The sequence below is a fragment of the Nanorana parkeri genome, unplaced genomic scaffold (genome assembly GCF_000935625.1).
Source record: "Nanorana parkeri isolate BGI_ZX_2015 unplaced genomic scaffold, ASM93562v1 scaffold887, whole genome shotgun sequence".
Taxonomy (NCBI): Eukaryota; Metazoa; Chordata; class Amphibia; order Anura; family Dicroglossidae; genus Nanorana; species Nanorana parkeri.
Window position 1 is genome coordinate 607,209 of NW_017307155.1, and position 18,942 is coordinate 626,150.

General features: G+C 47.3%; 1 protein-coding gene across 1 annotated transcript in view; it reads left to right on the forward strand.

Annotated features, from left to right (window-relative positions):
- DOCK5 (dedicator of cytokinesis 5) overlaps nt 1-18,942 on the forward strand; it is a 105,358-nt gene that overhangs the window by 12,025 nt on the left and 74,391 nt on the right. Inside the window, exon 3 of the mRNA XM_018565790.1 lies at nt 5,326-5,366. Within this exon, the coding sequence (XP_018421292.1) occupies nt 5,326-5,366 (41 nt within the window). The remainder of the gene's footprint in view (nt 1-5,325; nt 5,367-18,942) is intronic.

Sequence of the window (18,942 nt, forward strand, 5' to 3'; positions counted from 1 at the left end):
ATCTCTCCGCTACTCACTGCTGCAGAGCCCACCCGAGACCCCGCCGAGCCCACCCTAGACCTCGCAGCGCCCAGCTGTGACCCCACACATGCCAGGGACTCCGCAGAGCCCACCTGGGACCCCGCACAGGCCTCCTGAGAGTGACCCTCCAGAGCCCACCAAAGACTCTCTGGGGGGAACTCTGCAGGGTCTCAGGTGGGCTGATTGGGGTCCCTTTCCCTGCACTCCTCTTACCTGTCAGCCCTGAGCCGCCCACTGCTGGGCCCCCGGCATCCTCCACCTCCTCCACCACCGTCGCTGGGCCCCAGCCTCCTCGGCCGCCGCCCCCGGCCTCCTCCACCAGTGCCGCCGCTGTTAGGCCTGACCACCACCGCTGCTTCCGGGCCCCAGCCTCCTCCTCCTCCTCAGCTGCTTGACTGCCCGGCCCGGGCTCCTCCTCCACTGCCACCAGGCTCCGGCCTCCTCCACCTCAGCTGTTTTGCTGCCCCAGGCCCCATAGCGACCGCTTGGGTCGCTATGGTGATTGTTACGCCACTGAATAGGAGGAGAAAGCAGAGAGGTGAGCTCATCGGTCTGCTGCTTCTCCTTTCTCTGTCCACTCACAGTCTGGTGGAGAAACAAGCAACAGGTGTGCTGGTGTGTAAGGTGGGGTGGAGAGGAGACCTGGAAGTGACAGTGGACAGGGAGAAGGCGAAGCACCACAAGAGCTATTCTTTAAAGGAGAACTATGGGGTTAGGGCTTTTCCCTGTAGTTCTCCTAAAGGTAACGTGAGGACACAAACTAGCGTCCTCCCGTTACCCGCAGCTACAGCTCGCGGTATACTGAGACCACCCACCTGTGTGAGTGACAGCTGGCTCTGCCTATCTAGAGGCAGAGTCAGCTGTACCCTCCCCCTCCCCCGTCCGTTCCGCCAGTCAGCGCTGAAGAATCTGACAGGGGAGCGGGGAATCCAGTCCCTCCCCGTCACGGCTCTTTGCCGCCACAGGATCGGGAAGTGAGCGAGCGCCGGTATGTGTTCGCTCCCTTCCCGATCTACTGAGCCGGCCTGTGACAGTTTCAGGCGACCTGTGACAGTTTCATTGTCACAGGTCGGCTAGAACCATGAGGCGGAGTGAAAATCACTCACCTCATAGTTCTCCTTTTAAAAGCTTTTACTGCTCATCAGTTTAGTGCTAACAGTGATTGATGGGCCTTGAATTATTGCTCGCACTCTGACATTCGCACCAAAATGTGTGGCGCAATTCATGTGCGTAGGCGCACCCGACGCGTGTTTGCGTTATATGTGCGTGCTCGTGGGGTTCCCTGGGAGACATTATGGGTCTTGGAGACCCCTGATGTCGCATAAAGAGGACCTGTCACATCCTCTTTGCTATCACATAGAGGGTTTCTTAGACCCCTATGTGATAACAATAAAGTTATGTGGAAAAAAAATTACAGGAAGTACAGAGGTGGGAAATTCTGACTAGATAGAGATTTCGGTGCGGAATGTAGGTGAGTATCGATGGGGGAAATATTGTGTGACATGAGAGTTCTATTCCCTGAACACAGCAATTCAAGGGGGGGAGGGGCGCAGATATTGTTATACAGTAATACCTCGGTTCACAAACAGGAAGTTCTGCAAACTTTTTCTTCCGTTCGCGAACTCCAAATCGGATGGCGAACACGACCGCGGCCATCTTCCCCGCTCTGACACGTGTTCGTGGCTACCTCTAGTCGAGATGGCGGTCACAGACAGACCTGTGCACACTTGCCAACCTTATGGTGAAATTTGATTCAGTTCGCAATCAATTCGATTCGTGACCAGAATCGTGGAACGAATGAAGTTCGTGAACCGAGGTACCGCTGTACTGTAATACTATAATGGGAGAAAGCTCAGAAAAGTCAGATGCAGCTGTAGTTTGAACATGCAATAGGCTCATATTCCGTTGTCCATCCATCATCCATCATTAGCAGTAGGGATGCACCGATGCCGGTTTTTCGGTATCAAGTACCGATATTTTTTTTTTTCGGTACTCGCTGATACTGAGTACCAGAAGTCCCATTAAAGAAGCCGGGCGGAGTGTAATGACTCGCCACCTGGCTTCCTGATTAGACGGGAATCCGGGGGGCGTGTAAACCTTTGACACCCAGCTTCCCGATGAGAAGCGAAGCTGTCTCCATGCTTCCTCTACACCAGGTGATCAGGCTTTCTGGTTAATCAGGAAGTCGGGCGCCGTGTAATGACCGTTGTCCGGCTTCCTGATTGGCTGGGAAGCCGGCTCCATGCTCCCTCACCATGAGGTGACAAGGGAGCATGATGCCGGCTTTCTGGCCAATCAGGAAGCCAGGTGCCGTGTAATGACGCGCTGCCCGGCTTCCTGATTGACCGCAAAGTCGGCTCCATGCTTCCTCGTCACTTGTGACGAGGGAGCATGGAGCCGGCTTACCAGCCAATCAGAAAGCCGGCCAGCGTGTATTGACTCGCTGCCAAGCTTTCGGTATCAAGAAGCCGAAGTATCGGGCTAGGCATCGGAGCATTTGGGCGAGTAAGAGTACCCGGCATCGATACTAGTATCGGTGCACCCCTAATTAGCAGACAATAGATTGTTAAAGCTGATGCTTATTCTGCTTATAGTTTGCCTTCCCTGGTTCCTCCTCATCAATATTCAATGACATTTACATTCCTTTTTCATGATGACCATATTTTAGGCTCATCACTGAGTCGATATGCTTCCTGTGCAATGCAGACAGATCATGGCTGGTGGGAGGGGGCCGGTAGGGTGCTGTACATAGCTTCCTGAAAACATCATAGCACCCAGCCTCAGTACTTTGACCAGAGATACCCCGTAATATCAAAATTCCTTAATGGGTGGGTGTCAATCTGGAGTGAGGCCAGCAGGGTGCATTACATAGCTTGCTGGAAACCTCACAGCACGCTGCCTCAGGACTTCTCACAATAGCCCTCTGCACTGATGCAAGCACTGGGCAGGCTCATGGGAGGAGTTATACAAAGATCAAAATGCCTTGATGGGTGGATGTCATTCTAGAGGAGTGGGCGTTCCTAGGCAGGCTGCATTTGCCTAGGTAATGCCCACATGTGATGCTGAACCTCCATGATTGAAAGAAATGAAATCCAGTGAATGAAAGGGGGTGGGCCATAGACAGTCAGGCTGGGGAGGAAAGGGCTAGATCAGGGGTAGGCAACCTCGGCACTCCAGCTGTGGTCAAACTAAAAGTCATGCCTGTGGCTGTCAGAATCTTCCAATGTAGGGACTTGTAGTTCCACAACAGCTGGAGTGCAGAGGTTGCCTACCCCCCAGGCTAAAGGATGCTGGATGTCCTCCAGAAAGGAAATAAGGGGGGCTCTATATGATTTGCTGCAGGTTCTAAGAAGCTCGCAGTGTGCAGTAAACTCAGAGGAAGCAATTTCAATCCAATCGCCTTTTTGTATTTTCACAGACCGGGTTATTTTTCAGGAATTTAATTGGCCTGTGTGGTCGGTTTACATGCAGATAGCGCTCAGCGGCGTTCTCCTTTAAAAAAAGCCTTCTCCGTGGTCATGGCGGTCCTGAGGAGTCGGCTCTGTATCTTTTACTGCATTGATTCCTCTGACCTTCAGCCTCAGCACTGCAGTCTGTGATCTCCACCCACTCCCATTGCTGGACAGAATGTGGCCATTGTACCCGGTGGCTCCCTTTCTTTCCAAGGCTTAACCCCTTGTGTGCCCCGGGGATGGCAGCTTTACATTCCTTCCTGCTTTTCTTAATTTATTTTTTATTTTTGTAGATCTGCTATATATACCCCAGGAAAGAATTCCGGAGATGTTTTCTATATATGGGTCTCGTAAACAAAGACGAAGCCCCATGAGCTTTCCTCAGATCGACTCCAATTATACTATTAAAATTAATCTTTAATGCCGTGATTGCATCTACTGAAAGCTTAGTCAACTAAACTGCTTCCCCTTTGATCATGTGACATGTGACTGGTGGTCCCTAATGCGTGATGGGAAGACCACCTACCTTGCACCACCTACATCTTTCAACTTTACCATCAAATAATTGAAAGATGTAAATAGTATAAGGTACTAAAGTAAAGGGTGGTCTTCCCATTACATGTTAAGACCACTTGTGGCCCTTTGGTGTTTGAAGCGCGGCCCTGGCACTCAGTAGTGAGAGCGTTGATTTTTAAAGAAGTAGAAAATGGAGAAGGTAAAATTTCAGTTTTTAGGTTGAGGTGGGATAGACTTCCCTAAATAGATGAGTTTGCAGGGATCACCTAAAGGCGAACAGAGTAGGAGATAGCCAGATTGATGTAGGGAGTTCCAGAGGATGGAAGAGACTCTACAGAAGTCCTGGATGCAAGCATGGGAGAAAGTGACGTGGGAACTAGAGAGCAGGAGATCTTGAGAGGACTGGAGAGGATGGTTCAGTTGAGTTTTCAGGGATCATCTTCAGGCGGACAGAGTAGGAGAAAGCCAGACAGATTGGAGAATGGAGTTCCAGAGGATGGGAGAGGCTCTGGAGGAGTCCTGGAGGCAGGCATGGGAGGAAGGGATGAGGGAACTAGAGAGCAGGAGGTCCTGGAAGGAGTGGAGAGGATGGTTCAGTTGAGTTTTCAGGGATCACCTTAAGGCGGACAGAGTAGGAGATAGCCAGACAGATTGGGGAGTTCCAGATGATGGAGAGGCTCTTCAGATGATGGAGAAGCTCTTCAGGATCCTGGAGATGAGCATGGGAGGTAATCATATTGGAGCCACAAAGCAGGAGATCTTGGGAGGAGGGAAGAGCGAAGAGGATGGTTTGGATGAGTTTTCAGGAATGCCTAAAGGTGGACAGAGTAGGAGATAGCCAAAAAGATTGGGGTAGGGAGTTCCAGACGATGGAGAGGCTCTGGAGAAGTCCTATTGGCCAGCATGGGAGGAGCTGAAGAGGGTGATAGAAAGCAGGAGGTCTTGGGAGCAGTGAAAAGGACGGTTTGGGTGAGTTTTCAGGCATCGGCCAAAGCCAGCCAGAGTATTAGATAGCCAGACAGGTTGGGATAGGGAGTTGCAGAAGAGACTATAGAGAGGTCCTAGAAGCACACATGGAAGGAGGTGACAAGGGAGCTAGAGAGTAGGAGGTCTTGGGAGAAGCAGAGAGAACAGTTTGGATGATTTGCAGAGATCGGCCAAAGGTAGACAGAGTAGGAGATAGCCAGACAGATTAGGGAAGGGAGAGACTCTAGAGAAGTCTTTTGAGGAGGTGACGAGGGAGCTAGACTCTTTGTCAGATTCTGTGTGAAGAGCATTTTGTACATTCGCCTTCATTGTTTGAGCTTATGAACTTACTCTGTGTTTGTTTTCACAGGATGGTACAGAGGATTCACATGGAGGAACAAATCAAAGAAAGTGAGTGATCAGATCGGCCTTCTATGACCTTCGATTCATATTTTGGGTAGACGGAAGGGAGTGTTCATACAACACTTCATATGTGTCCATTGATGGCACAGCTCAGCTGTCATAGTACATCTCTACCATCTTTGGCACACTCTAATAAGTAAGGAGGACTTTCATACAGCAAGCTTTCCAGGTAGCTCACCTTCTTCCCGATAGGTCAGGCATGTCAAATTTGTGCGCTGAGGACCACATGTGGCCCTTTCAGTCCTTTCTTGTGGCACTTAGCCAGTTTAAGACTTTCCTCTTCGGTTAGCTGGAAAGTTCAGAATGTTTTATGAATGGAAAAAGCTGAATTCCAATATAACAAATATAACAATTTTTAGAGCATTTTTAAATTCGGCTATTAGAAGCACCCTCTAGTTCTTTATATTTGCTTTGTGTATTCCCCTGCATTGTAGACTGCATACTGGGAGAGGGAGGGTTAGCACAATGCAGCAGTCAGGATCATGCATTGGGGCCGGTGCATCGACTGCCAGCCATAACCTAGTGCAGGCCCCCCTCCACTGCAGTCATTGGTTGCTAGGACGGCTGGAGTCCTGGCAACCAATGATGTCCAGCAAGGCCAGCTTGCCAACTACAAGTGCAGCCACCCAGATCACTTATACTAGCCTATGATTGTGCAGCTGGCATCCACCACTGTGGTTTTCGGGGTCCCTAACTCCTCTGGGTGTAGAATATATTGAGATGGAGATGTTCATTCCTGATCTGCTCTGTGATCCGTGAAGCAGGGAGCACTGTGCTCTCAGCACTGTCAAATGCTGGCTGAAGTGCTGGGTATTATTATAATACCATCAGCTATAGAGGACTACAAATCCCAGCAATACATTATACAGCAATTTTGTTATTCTGCATTGCTGAATAATGTATTGCTGGGATATGTAGTCCTTTGATAGCTGATGTTTTTATTCTGTAGTGCTATATAATGTGTTGCTGGGTATTGTAGTGCTCTATAGCTGATGGTGGTATTCTGCATTGCTGTATAATGTATTGCTGGGATTTGTAGTCCTCTGTAACTGATGGTATTATTCTGCATTGCTGTGTAATGTATTGCTGGGATGTGTAGTCCTCTCTAGCTGATGGTATTATTCTGCATTGCTGTGTAATGTATTGCTGGGTTTTGTAGTGCTCTATAGCTGTGCCATTCTGCATTGCTGTATAATGTTTGTAATTTATTGCTGGGGTTTGTAGTCCTCTATAGCTGATAGTATTATAATGCATTGCTGAGATTTGTAGTCCCTGTACAGCTTGGAGTCAGTGGCAGAACTACCAGGGTCGCAGCTGCAACCAGGCCCTGGCACTCCACCACTGTCCTAAAATCATTAGTCTGTATTGTTTTAGAAAAACTGTCACATGATACTAAAAAAAGGGATTGTAATTGGTATTGGCGAGTACTTGAGTATTGATACTCGTACTCTGTTTGGAAACAATGGTACCAGTGCGTCCCTGCTTCATACAGTCATGATGTACAAAAAAAATATCCACCAACTTGCAGGATAAGCAAGTGATGGCATGAACCTTCCATCCTCCGGTACTTGGTACAACGTCTATCTGTCAGTTATCCAGGGCAATGGCATACATGAACGGGTCACATAGAAGAACTGGAGTTATACATTCAGACAGGGCCATCTTTAATATTGATTTGGACCCTGGGCAAACATTTTCTTTGGCCCTCTTAGTCCCTACCCACCAAAAACCTGGCACACCACACCCCCTACTCGCCACACCCCAGCCATGCAATTTTGCACAATATCATCCTCCTGCAGAGCAGATAGGAGGAGACGTCAGAGGGAGACGTGGCCCCTGCGTACTCCACTCGGCGTAACGTAGGGGTGGAGCAACACAATGTGATGCTGTTCGCATAGTAAACAGAAAGGTACCGCCTGTGTATCTTTTGCTGGCTCTAGGGGTAGCTGCTTTGTGCCCCACAAAAATGACTGGGCCGGGGCAACTACCTGTTTTGCCCCACTTTAAAGACGGCCTTGCATTCAGAAATGTCATTTACAGAGGATTATCTTGCTGAATCCGATTGAATTGCACTTTGGAAATCCTCTTCCGCCTTGAGGAATTCTAACGTCAAATTTAAGACCAAAGCTGTTTCCTAGCCGAGTATAAAATGCAGACTGAGGCTTTGCCAGTAAGTGTGCCGTTTTCTGTCACTGGTTGAGATATACAAGACCTGGCGTCTGTCCAGGGGCCGTGCTGGAATGCGGCCTAGATTCCCACACAAATGGCAAACTGGGAAAGTAATGCACAGAAACATGTTGTGTTTGCTCTAGAAGTTCTCAGCTCTATTATAGTGCGCTCCTTATCAGAACATGAAGACACTCCGGTTTTGTGATGGGTGGGATCGGTGGGCTTTAGGGTCACCTGGCCAGGTGAAGGGGCAAGAATCTTCTTTATGGGTTTGTGCCGCAATGCGGGGAACATCAGGCAGGATGGCGTGCCGCAGTGCAGAAGATAGAATAACACTTGAATCGTTCACAGACACACTTTCACACGTTTTTGGGTTTCAGCTGTCATGGCTCTGGCTTGTCACATCTGTTAGTATTATCGTCCAGCTGCTGGATGGAATATGGAGCTCATTTGGCACGAGTCCACTTTAAATACGGTTTCATTTATTCACCCCCGTCTGCATTATTTAAAATTGATCTACCCGCCACCTTTTGAAGATCCCTTGATTTTCATTGGGTGCCATAGTCGTATTGCCTCTGCCTGGCTACAAACTTTCAGAAACTACAACAAAGGATGACTTAACCATCCTAATAGAAATGTTGGGTGTGGCGATTATACGCCCATATCCCACCGCTGCCACCAGAAGGTGACGTGTTACACACTCAGCCCCACCCTGTGCAGATATTTTCCTGTTCTGGGACAACGATCTAACCACTTAAACCCTAAGCCGTTAACCCTCTACACACACGTGGTAGCCACCACCGCCACATGATGTTGACAGAAATGTGCACCATTCACGGCATCTTTAATTATGATCTTTTAGGACTTGTCTGATGAGCTGTGGGTTTTTTTTTGTTGCTACCACACCCAGACAGGAATGTAAGTGATTCTGTCATTTCCTTTAAGGAACAGTTCACACCATGCCTGTTCAGCTGCGTTTTTCTGCACTCTGATGCATGTTATTGGTGTGCAGTTGTTTTCTATATGCCCTGTTTACACTATACATGTTCGATGGTGTGAACTAGCCCTTAAAATGTAAGGTGTAAACAGGGCACATATAAATCGCTGTATTCAAGGTGCCCTGTTCACACCATACATGTGCAGAAAAATGCCACTCAACAGACATGGTATGAGCAAGCCCTTAAAAGAAATGGCAGTATCAGTCGCTACCACACCCAGACAGGAATGTAACAGCGTTTTCAGTGCAGTAGCTTCTTAAAAGCGGCAGTTTTTAAAAAAAAAAGAGTAACTTCACTGCACAATATTACATAGTTGTCAAGAATCCCCTAGACATTGAGAAGTTAACCCTTACAGTGAGGGGGTAGCCCACTGTAAGGAGAGGTTTTTCTTTATCCAGCGATAGGCTTTAAATCTGACCATTTTCTACTTTGGAGAAATGAGGGTGGGACTTTGTACAATACAACATGCCTACTCTATCCACACAGTTTATAGCTAGTCAAACCTCAGTGCCATTACATAAGGCATTCTCCAAATAGAGATAAATTATTTTTTTTAAACAAAAAATATAAAATAATGTTTCCAGACCCAAAAAACATCCTAATGTATCCCTATACTATGTCTGGCCTCTGTTCACACCAGCGCAGTCTGTTCCAGCCTGTTCCAGTCTGTACTGCATGTCTTATTTTGTCTGGTCTGGAAATGCGGACAGGTTCACACCATTTTCTGGACCACATCTGGAACATAGTGCATTGCATTTACCGCGATTTTGTCGTGATTGGAATGTAATTTTTTTTTTCCACTTAAAATGGTCTTGCATGTGCGTTCCATGCGTTTTTGATGCGTTCCTGCGCTGGTGGGAACAGAGGCCAGAAATGGCATAGGGATACATTTAGGATGCATTTTGGGTCCGGAAACGGTCTGGTCTGGAGGCAATCTGGATGTGGTGTGAATGAGCCTTAAGGGTAGATGGACGTCTGCTGGAGACTTCTCTGTCCCTTGTGATCTTGTTCTAGATAGGAAGTTTAGTAGGCACAGCAAGGCAAGCCGCTCCCCTCTCCTCCCTGCTCCCTCTACCTCCCTTCCTCAACGGTAGGTGGATGGCTGCTGGAGACTGCTCTGTCCCTTGTGACACGAAGTTTAGGGAAGCAGAGTTGAGTGAGTTGGAGCTGTTCAGTAACATAACTGTAAGTGCTTGGACAAATATTACCATAAATACTTTGCTGGGTGATGTACATTTGATTGATCTGGATTCATTGTTTGAAAAAAAGTTTATTGTTACTTTAAAGGAGAACTATGGGGTTAGGGCTTTTCCCCATAGTTCTCCTAAGGGTAACGGGAGGACACAAACTAGCGTCCTCCCGTCACCCAAAGCTCAGTATACCGCGAGCCAGCTGTACCCGCCCCCTCCACGTCCGTTCCGCCAGTCAGCGCTGGAGATTTGGACAGGGGAGGGGAATCAATGCAGGGAGCTGTGAGTGACATGTGACGTCTCTCTGCAGGGATAGATCAAGAAGTGAGCGAGCACCGGTATGTGTTCGCTCATTTCCCGATCTACTGATCCGACCTTTGAAAATTTCATTGTCACACGTCGGCTCAGATTATTAGGCGGAGTGAAAATCACTCACCCCATAATTCTCCTTTTAAGGCCTCATTCACACACAACGCAACAGCAAAATTGTATATTGCGAATATACGCGTACATGTGCGTATAAGAAGCTTATGTGCGTGCACTATTTGCAATCCCACAATGCATCATTCATAATAGAAATGTTAATGAACAAACACGCGTATATACGCAGAAATACGCTGCCCGGACGCATCTTGGTTCCATTCTGTTTTTGAGCATTTTTATGCTACGCAAATATACGGCTCCATACGCAGCTATGTCTATGGAGCCATTTATTTGCATATGCTGCATATGGTACTATACGCTCAAATACGCGCGGCAGTGTGAATGAGGCCTAACAATAACATTTCCCCTGCAAGCATTTACGTCTTTGGACGTTCTCTAGTTAAAGTATGTTATGAGGCTTTTTTTTTCCTTCCCGGAAGAAGTAATCTTCAGGAATTTCTTGTAATATTTATTTGCAATATTAGTTTCCCAATGTTTACTCGCGGCATCCTTATATCCTGGAGATTAGCCGTGTAGGTGGATTTCCTGAGACGGGCGATCCGTTTGGGCAAAGTTACATATTAGACGGTGGAATGTACTAAGAAATGATGGCGGGAGGAGCAGAAGAGGCCGAGATTGCCAGATCGTGGCTGAGCAGTTAGTGGTCATCGCAGTGAGAGGAGACCGGGTGGTCCCGAGCTGTACGCGGTGTGTAATTTGCGCAGCTAGCAATTATATCTGAAGAAGAATGCCGCTTATATATACAGGATTCACATACTATGTATTTATCTATTCATTGTATAAAGGCAAACACAGCAAGCATTCTATGCTTTCCCCGAGAGATCCCCTTCATTGTTTCTCCTGCAAATTAACCACTTGCTGACCACGTTGTTTATACCCCCTTCCTGACCAGGCCATTTATCAGTATTCAGCGCTGAGGTACTTTGACATTTATTCTGTCATGCAACGCTGTACTGAAATTATTTTTATACCATTTTTGGGGGACAGATAGAGCTTCCTTTTGGTGGTATTTAATCATCACCTGTTTTTTTTTGTTTTTTTTTTACTATATTAAGGAAAAATTACTGAAAATTTTTACATTATCTTATAATACAATTATTATTGCCCAAAGTTTTGGGTAAAATATAAAAGACGGGGTCACGTTGGGCAAATAGACACCAAACATATCAAGCTTTAAAATTGCACGCACCAGTGAAATCGGGGAAAAAACTACCATACCCAGAATTGACCATTGGTGACGCTTTAAAAGCTTTTACCGCTTATCAGTTTAGTGTTATCGGTGATTGGTGGCCTGAGAATTATTGCTCTCACTGCGACTGTGGGCGCAATCGTCGTTTTCGCACGTATCTGCACCCGACGCATGTATGCATGTGTGTATGTATGGGTGGGGACTTTAAAAAAAAAATATTTTTTTTGGAACTTTAATTTTTTTCCCCCCACATAACTTTATTGTTATCACATAGGAGACTAATAAACCCCCTATGTGATATCAAAGAGGATGTGACAGGTCCTCTTTATGCGACTATGTGTCGCCACTCTCACAGAGCCTTCTGAGCTACAACTTGACATCTGACCAATGTAACATCATCATTGCTTGCTGGAAGCAATGCATGATGGGATGTGTAGACTTGAGCAATGGAGATTATATCACATCAAGCAGCAGGGAAAGAGATACAAAGCACACTGGGAATCCAGGAAGTTGTTGGGAGTGATGGGCAGATGGAAGGCAGCACTCACTACATAAAAGGGATTTTTTCATGTAAGCTTTGATTGTATTATCAGAAACAACTCTACTATTCCTATTACAGTGCTGATGTCATGACAGGAAAGGAGATGCTGGGACCTTACATCTCCTTTTAAAGGTGTTAATGTATCTAATCTTTCAGTCCTCACAGTTATAAATGCAGGATTCCATTCCCATAAGTTACAGGTTTTAATGTTGTCACTCGCAGTAGCTTGATTGTGTCACGGCATAAATTGAAATGGCTGGTTGGGCAACCAGCTGCCTTCTAGTCAGGGATCCCAACCTGAAAAAAGTAATTTCAGGGAGGTACCCTCTGTTCTGAATGGAAAAAAAACAACCCAGCATAGGAATGAATAGCTAGATTTCTTTTGGCCATTTAATTTTGCAATAGCAAGCTGGCTATTGTACCCACCCTCTGCTGCTGTCAATCAGTGGGGGAGGACCTGATGGAGAACTTCAGGTTCACCTCTGCTGATTGACAGCAGCAGTGGGCAGGTGCAATAGCTAGCCAATAGAAGCCTTACTATTCATTCCTATGATGGGGTTTTTTTTTCCTCTGACTGCCGGCTGCTCTGATGTCTGAAAAAAAAGCAGACAGCAGGGAAAGGTTTACTTTGCTAGATGGAGCAGAGTAAACCTTTCCAGGAGAAAATGTTTCTCTATCAGGCGGCCGGGAGCCGCTATCTAATAGCGGGAGACTCCTGGAACGTCCGGGAGAGTTGGGATGTCTGCCTACTACATACAGTAAGGTTACCATTAGTCCTCGTTTCCTGGGGACAGTCCCCGTTTTGAGAGGTCTGTCCCTGGGAAATAAACATCCCTAGCAGCGTCCCCGGCGACAGTGAAACAGCCAGTTTTGTACAGGGTGGTATCCCTGGATTTCATTTGGAAAATCTGGTACATACAGGTATTTTTAAACAGTTGGGTGTGAACGCTCACAAGCCAGCCATAGATCAACAGCCGTGACCAGAGCCAAATCTAAACGTCCATGTACAATTGTAATTGCTTAAAAATGATATAGTAGAAGACTGAGTACCCTATAAAGGCATCCTACATGGGCTGCTTGTTGAAGCAGATTGGGCTGCTTTAGACATAGTCTCCTTAAAATAACACAAGGTCCTGATGAGCTCTTCATTGTGCAGCACCAGATATATGTGTGCACGCAATGGTGTGCACAGTGCTCCTAATCGACAGGATTTGTTTTGTTCATTTGGTGTATATTGCAGAGTGTTGATGCATTCCAGGGTGCGTATATTGCACAGGGATGGTGCACATACAGCATGCTAAAGTTTAGCATGGACACAGTGTGATATAGTATAGTAGCTCAATGTACTGCTTCTTAGGAGGGCTGTGCGGGATCTCAGGTGACTGTGTGCGGTCTCGCCTTGCTCCTAATGTTTATTAATCGTATATTGCACAGTGATGACGCACATACAGCATGACACAGTGAGCTATAGTATAATAGCTCAATGTATTGCTTCTTAGGAGGGCTCTGCGGGGACTCGGGAGGTGTGCGGTGTTTTAGGTGGCTGTATGAGGTCTCGCAGTGCTTCTAATCAATGTATATTAATCATATATATTGCACCGTGATGGTGCACATACAGCGTGACACAACGAGCTTTAGTAGCTCACTATATTGCTTCTCAGGAGGCTGTGAGGGGACTCTGGAGGATGTGTGAGGTCTATGCTGGGCTGTGCAGTGTTGTAGGTGGCTGTGTGGGATCTCACAGTGCTCCTAATCAATGTTTATTAATCGTATATTGCACTGTGATGGCGCACATACAGCAAGCTATAGTATAGTGGTTGTGCGGTGTCTCGGGAGGGCTGTGCGGTGTCTCGGGAGGGCTGTGCGGTGTCTCGGGAGGGCTGTGCGGTGTCTCAGGAGGGCTGTGCGGTGTCTCGGGAGGGCTGTGCCGTGTTTTAGGTGGCTGTGCGGTGTCTCGGGAGGGCTGTGCCGTGTTTTAGGTGGCTGTGCGGTGTCTCGGGAGGCTGTGCGGGGTCTATGCTGGGCTGTGCCGTGTCTATGCTGGGCGGTGCCGTGTTTTTAGGTGACTGTGCGGTCTCTAAGGAGGCTGTGCGGGGTCTATGCTGGGCTGTGCCGTGTTTTTAGGTGACTGTGCGGTCTCTAAGGAGGCTGTGCGGGGTCTATGCTGGGCTGTGCCGTGTTTTTAGGTGACTGTGCGGTCTCTAAGGAGGCTGTGCGGGGTCTATGCTGGGCTGTGCCGTGTTTTAGGTGGCTGTGTGGGGTCTCACAGTGCTCAATGTTTATTAATCATATATTGCACAGTCATGGCGCACATACAGCAGGACACAGCAAGCTATAGTATAGTAGCTCAATGTATTGCTTCTTATCCTTTCAACACGTCCCCCGCCTATAGTGCAAAGCCCTCCCACGTCCTTCTTTTCAATGAGTGTGTACTCCCTTAAGAAAAAAAATCGCCTATATACCTTAAAGGGCCGGTAAAATTAAACTACCAGCTAGTTTCCATAGAATAGAATAAAGTAGTAATCCATACAAGAAAACTCCCAGCTATCATTCTAGAGACTCCTTTTGTCGAACATGGCAGCTCATCCAGCACAGGGAAGACGGAGCAATGCCTGAATGCCGATCTCTCTGCAGCTGTGGACACTTCTCCATGGATGTGAATGCTATTAGTAGCTACTTCAATGAAAACGTTTCTAAAATAAGAGCCTAAAACTACTTCTACTGTGTAGTGGAACAGAAAGCGGGCTCGGTGTGTCTAATCTTGTGTGATGATTCATTTCTGTAATTGTATGTTCCTTCGGCTACAAATTTGCAGCCTATAATCTGCTGAACATTGTTTATTCCCCCGGCATTCCTTCACAGGAGCGTGTGTCCCATCATGATTGCAGGAGAGTGCAGACAGGTTTTTCAGCAAACAACTACATGGAATAATTACATTGCAGCCACGTGTCCCGTGTCGGGATTCTGCGTGTGTCAGAATGTGTTACTTTAAAACTGAACTCCAGGATAGGCAAATATTGTCCTCATACAAGAGTCCTGTGTATCCTTCCATGAATCTTGGTGAGCTTTGTGTATTTCTTCCAGATCTGTGCAGCAATCCGGTGTGAGACTTGGAGCTTCCTGTAATAAAGACCGGTCACTGCTGCTCTCTCTCGTTGTGCATGGTGACTGGTCTTGTCTCAGCCCCCTCCTGCAAAAAAGACAGTCACTGCTGCTCTCTCTCCTGTAATAAAGACCACTCACCGTTGTTACCTGCCGGCGGCCATCTTGGTGATGGATGCCAGCAGAGAGAGAAGGGGACGTCACCCGGCGGTATACAGTATGCCGCCGGGTCCCCTCCTCTCTCGGGCTACTGTCGGGCTGACTGTCAGTCATTTTGGTGTCACCCCTCCAATGGTGTCACCCGGGTTCAGGCCACACCCCCCGCACCCTTCTTGTGACGCCACTGATTACAGCAAGCAATGATGATGTTACATTGTTCAGACGTTGAGCTGTAGTTCAGAAGGCAGGCTCTAAAAGAGAGGTGACACCAGAAAGTGCATATTCACAGGGCTGAGTGAAACTGTGTCCGTGCATTGAAGGACATCCTATGGGAATCTTCAATATGTGTACAAACTTCTAGATGGATCTGGTTATTAGGAGTGGGATAGAACTTATGGAAAGATTTATGTTTTTAGTTGTTGATCATACACTAAGATACCGAAGATAAAAATAAATAACCCGATAAAAGATAAAATTGTAAAACCAGCTTTTATGTCAACAGCCACCTTTTAATTCAGAGATTGGCCTGCAGTCCTTTTTTTTTCTGCCACTAGATGTCCTTAGTCTGATGGCCAGCATTGTTCAACCCTCTTCCTCTGTGACTGGACAGTGAAAGGAAAAGCAGCACAGTGACTAGCTCATCTCTCTGTCACTCGGCACTCTCCTATCAGCATGCTTCCTGTCAGCACTGGAACTGATTAACTCCTCTCACACTTAAACTCTGCTCTATAGGGACTGCAAGAGTACAGTACCCTGCCGCCCCTCCCACCAGTCATGATCTTCCTACATTGCAAAGGGACCCAGTGATGACATCACTGGGTCTGAAATACGGTGTGTAATATAAGCGGAGAGGGTTTATTTAAAAATATTAATAGCATGTTGATGAGGTCAAAAACAAGGAACTAAGAAAGCCAGAATATAAGTAGATTAAACTTTAATTTGAACTTCCTCCTTCACTTCCTCACGAGAAAGTGTTGGGACTTGGTATTGGCCAGCTGGGCCTGAACATTGCATCCTGGGGGGAGGTCACGGTAAAGGCCATCGGGTGCCAACGGAACAGTGGAATGATGGGAGAGTGTGGGGCAGGTGAGACCAGCCAGTGGGCTGGTCATCTTACAAGAGGACCTGTTACTTTGCCATGAATGGTCTTTAGTGGCAGATTCTCCTTACTATGGTTCCTTTTTTGCTTGCTGGTTGCACTGTATGTGGGGTAATTGGGGTGAACTGCACTTTCCATTTTTCGGCTATGAATTCATTGGCAGGAGAACCATTTCTCTCTGCAACATCTGTTGTATCTTTAGCAGGAAGGACATCCTCAATCAGCATTGGGTTAGGCTGCCTTTGCGAGGGCAGGGATTAAAGGTCGAGGCATCTCATGGCTTCCTCCGCAATTCCATAAAAATTGTGTAAAATATATGACTTGTATATAAAACTGAATGGTTGGTTTGTTAATCTTTCAGCCTTGCCTAAGAATGTGATAAGATACAGAAAGAAGGCATTCCTACCATGAAATGTGTCCTCCCTGCTCCACTGGGCCTCCCTACACATGGTGGGGGTTCGGGAAGCATGCTCAGGTTCCTTCACGTGTTCCTAACATATTTTTTATGTAATAATCTGTGTCTTATTTACTAAACTCTTCCATATTGTCCAATATGAACAAAGTTCTGTTTTTCATCATTTCCACATGTACGACGACGTGATATTTTCTCAGCCATTGACACTAGACTCAGGAGTTAAATCTTAAAATACATTCAAGTACCTTAACTACAAAAATGTATCTTATTTGTGTATCACTCGGCTGTAGATCCTCCAATCATCTCTGAATTGGTGCCGACACTGTCCTTCCTTCTGGAGGGGGGCTACTATTGTTCCCCATGGTCCCTGTGTGTGTTGTAAAGTAGTCGCCCTCCAGAAGGAATTGGAACAGGAATGGAAGGGAAATCTTCCATTGGGGACTCTAGATCTGGTGACCCTTCTGACCACCAGGGCTTTCCTCACTTCCTTTTGTTGCTATTGGACAGGAAGTGAAGATAAATCTCCCCAATAGGGTACAGATGAGGGGGGGAAATTGTGACAGGGATTATAACCATCCCTTAATCAGTGCTACTTCAAAGAAGAAGGCCCCCCCCTCCCCCACTTTAAAGTAGAACTCACCTGCCCAGTGAATCCAGCATTGTCCTGCTTATACTGGCTGATCTGCTGCCACAGCCTGAGTCCCACCTTGCCATCTTCTGTGATGTCATTGGGAGCCAGCTGTCTCCTCCGAGTTCTGAAGACGTGCAGCCAGGTCCACTCCCTGGTCGCTGAAAGTCCCTGCTCCCTTCTGGAATATGTGTTGGGGGTATCCCAGAAGACTGTTACTGGAGCCGGACATGTTATTCCCACCTAGGTGAAGATGGGGTGGGGTGGTGTGGTGTTGGCTGTCTGGGATATCCCAGGAGGCTGTTGGGAGCAGGACATGGTATTTCCACCTAGTTAAAGATGGGGTGGGGGGGTGTGGATGGTCTGGTCTGGGATATCCCAGGAGGACATGGTATTCCCAGCTAGGCGAAGATGGGGCGTGGGGGGGGGGGGGGCTGGCAGTCTGGGACATCATAGGAGGCTGTTGGGAGCAAGACATGGCATTCCCACCTAGGAGAAGATGGGGTAGCGGGGTGTGGGCGGTTTGGTCTGTAATATCCCAGGAGGCTGTTGGGAGCAGGACATGGTATTCCCACCTAGACGAAGATGGGGTGGTGTGGATGGTTTAGGATATCCTAGGAGGCTGTTGCGGGAGCAGGATATGTTGTTCCCATCTGGTGAAGATGGGGTGGGGGTATGTTAGCGGTCTGGGATATCCCAGGAGGCTGTTGGGAGCAGGACATGGTATTCCCACCTAGGCTAAAATGGGGTGGGGGGTGTTGGCGGTCTGGGATATCCCAGGAGGCTGTTGGGAGCAGGACATGGTATTCCCACCTAGGCTAAGATGGGGGGTGGGGTGTTGGTGGTCTGGGATATCCTAGGAGGCTGTTGGGAGCAGGACATGGTATTCCCACCTTGGCAAAGATGGGATGGGGTGGTGTGACTGGTCAGGGATACCCTAGGAGGCTGTTGCGGGAGTAGGACATGTTATTCCCACCTATATGGAGATGGGGTGGGGGTGTGGATTGCCAAAAAGTAAACCAAACTCCCCGCAAGTCATATAAAACATAACTTTAAAGTGGAGTACTCAGGTCCACTTTAGGTCTCTGCATTTCCCACACAATAAAAAAACAGTCAGGGGATTGCAGGGACCTATAATGGATCTGGGCACTAGAGGTCCACTGTAAAGTTTTTTGTTTTATATGACTTCCTCATTTTTCTTAAAGAGAAGTAAAGCTTCAGTTGGGCTTTAACTACTGGTGAGATAAGATATCCGTTTAGGGTTGCCACCTTTTCGTCAAGCGAAACCCGAACACTCAAGCGACGCGTGGACATTTTTTTTGGGAGAATGAGTTGTAGCTTATTCATATGTAAATAGCGCCACCCATACATATGGAAATATTACAGTTGAGACTATTTTCAATGGGGAGCCAGTAACCCCCATCTTAATTTTGGTTGCCCATGTCTGCCTGACATCTTGTGTCCGGGTTTCTGCTGCCATGAAACCCGGACGCAGCATTCAAAACCCGAACTGTCCGGCTGAATCCTGGACAGGTGGCAACCCTATATCCGTCCCGTAGGATATCTGCGGCTTCCAGCGTGTTGGCCAACTCATAGACTTATAATATGAGATGGAGGAGTAACGTGCAAC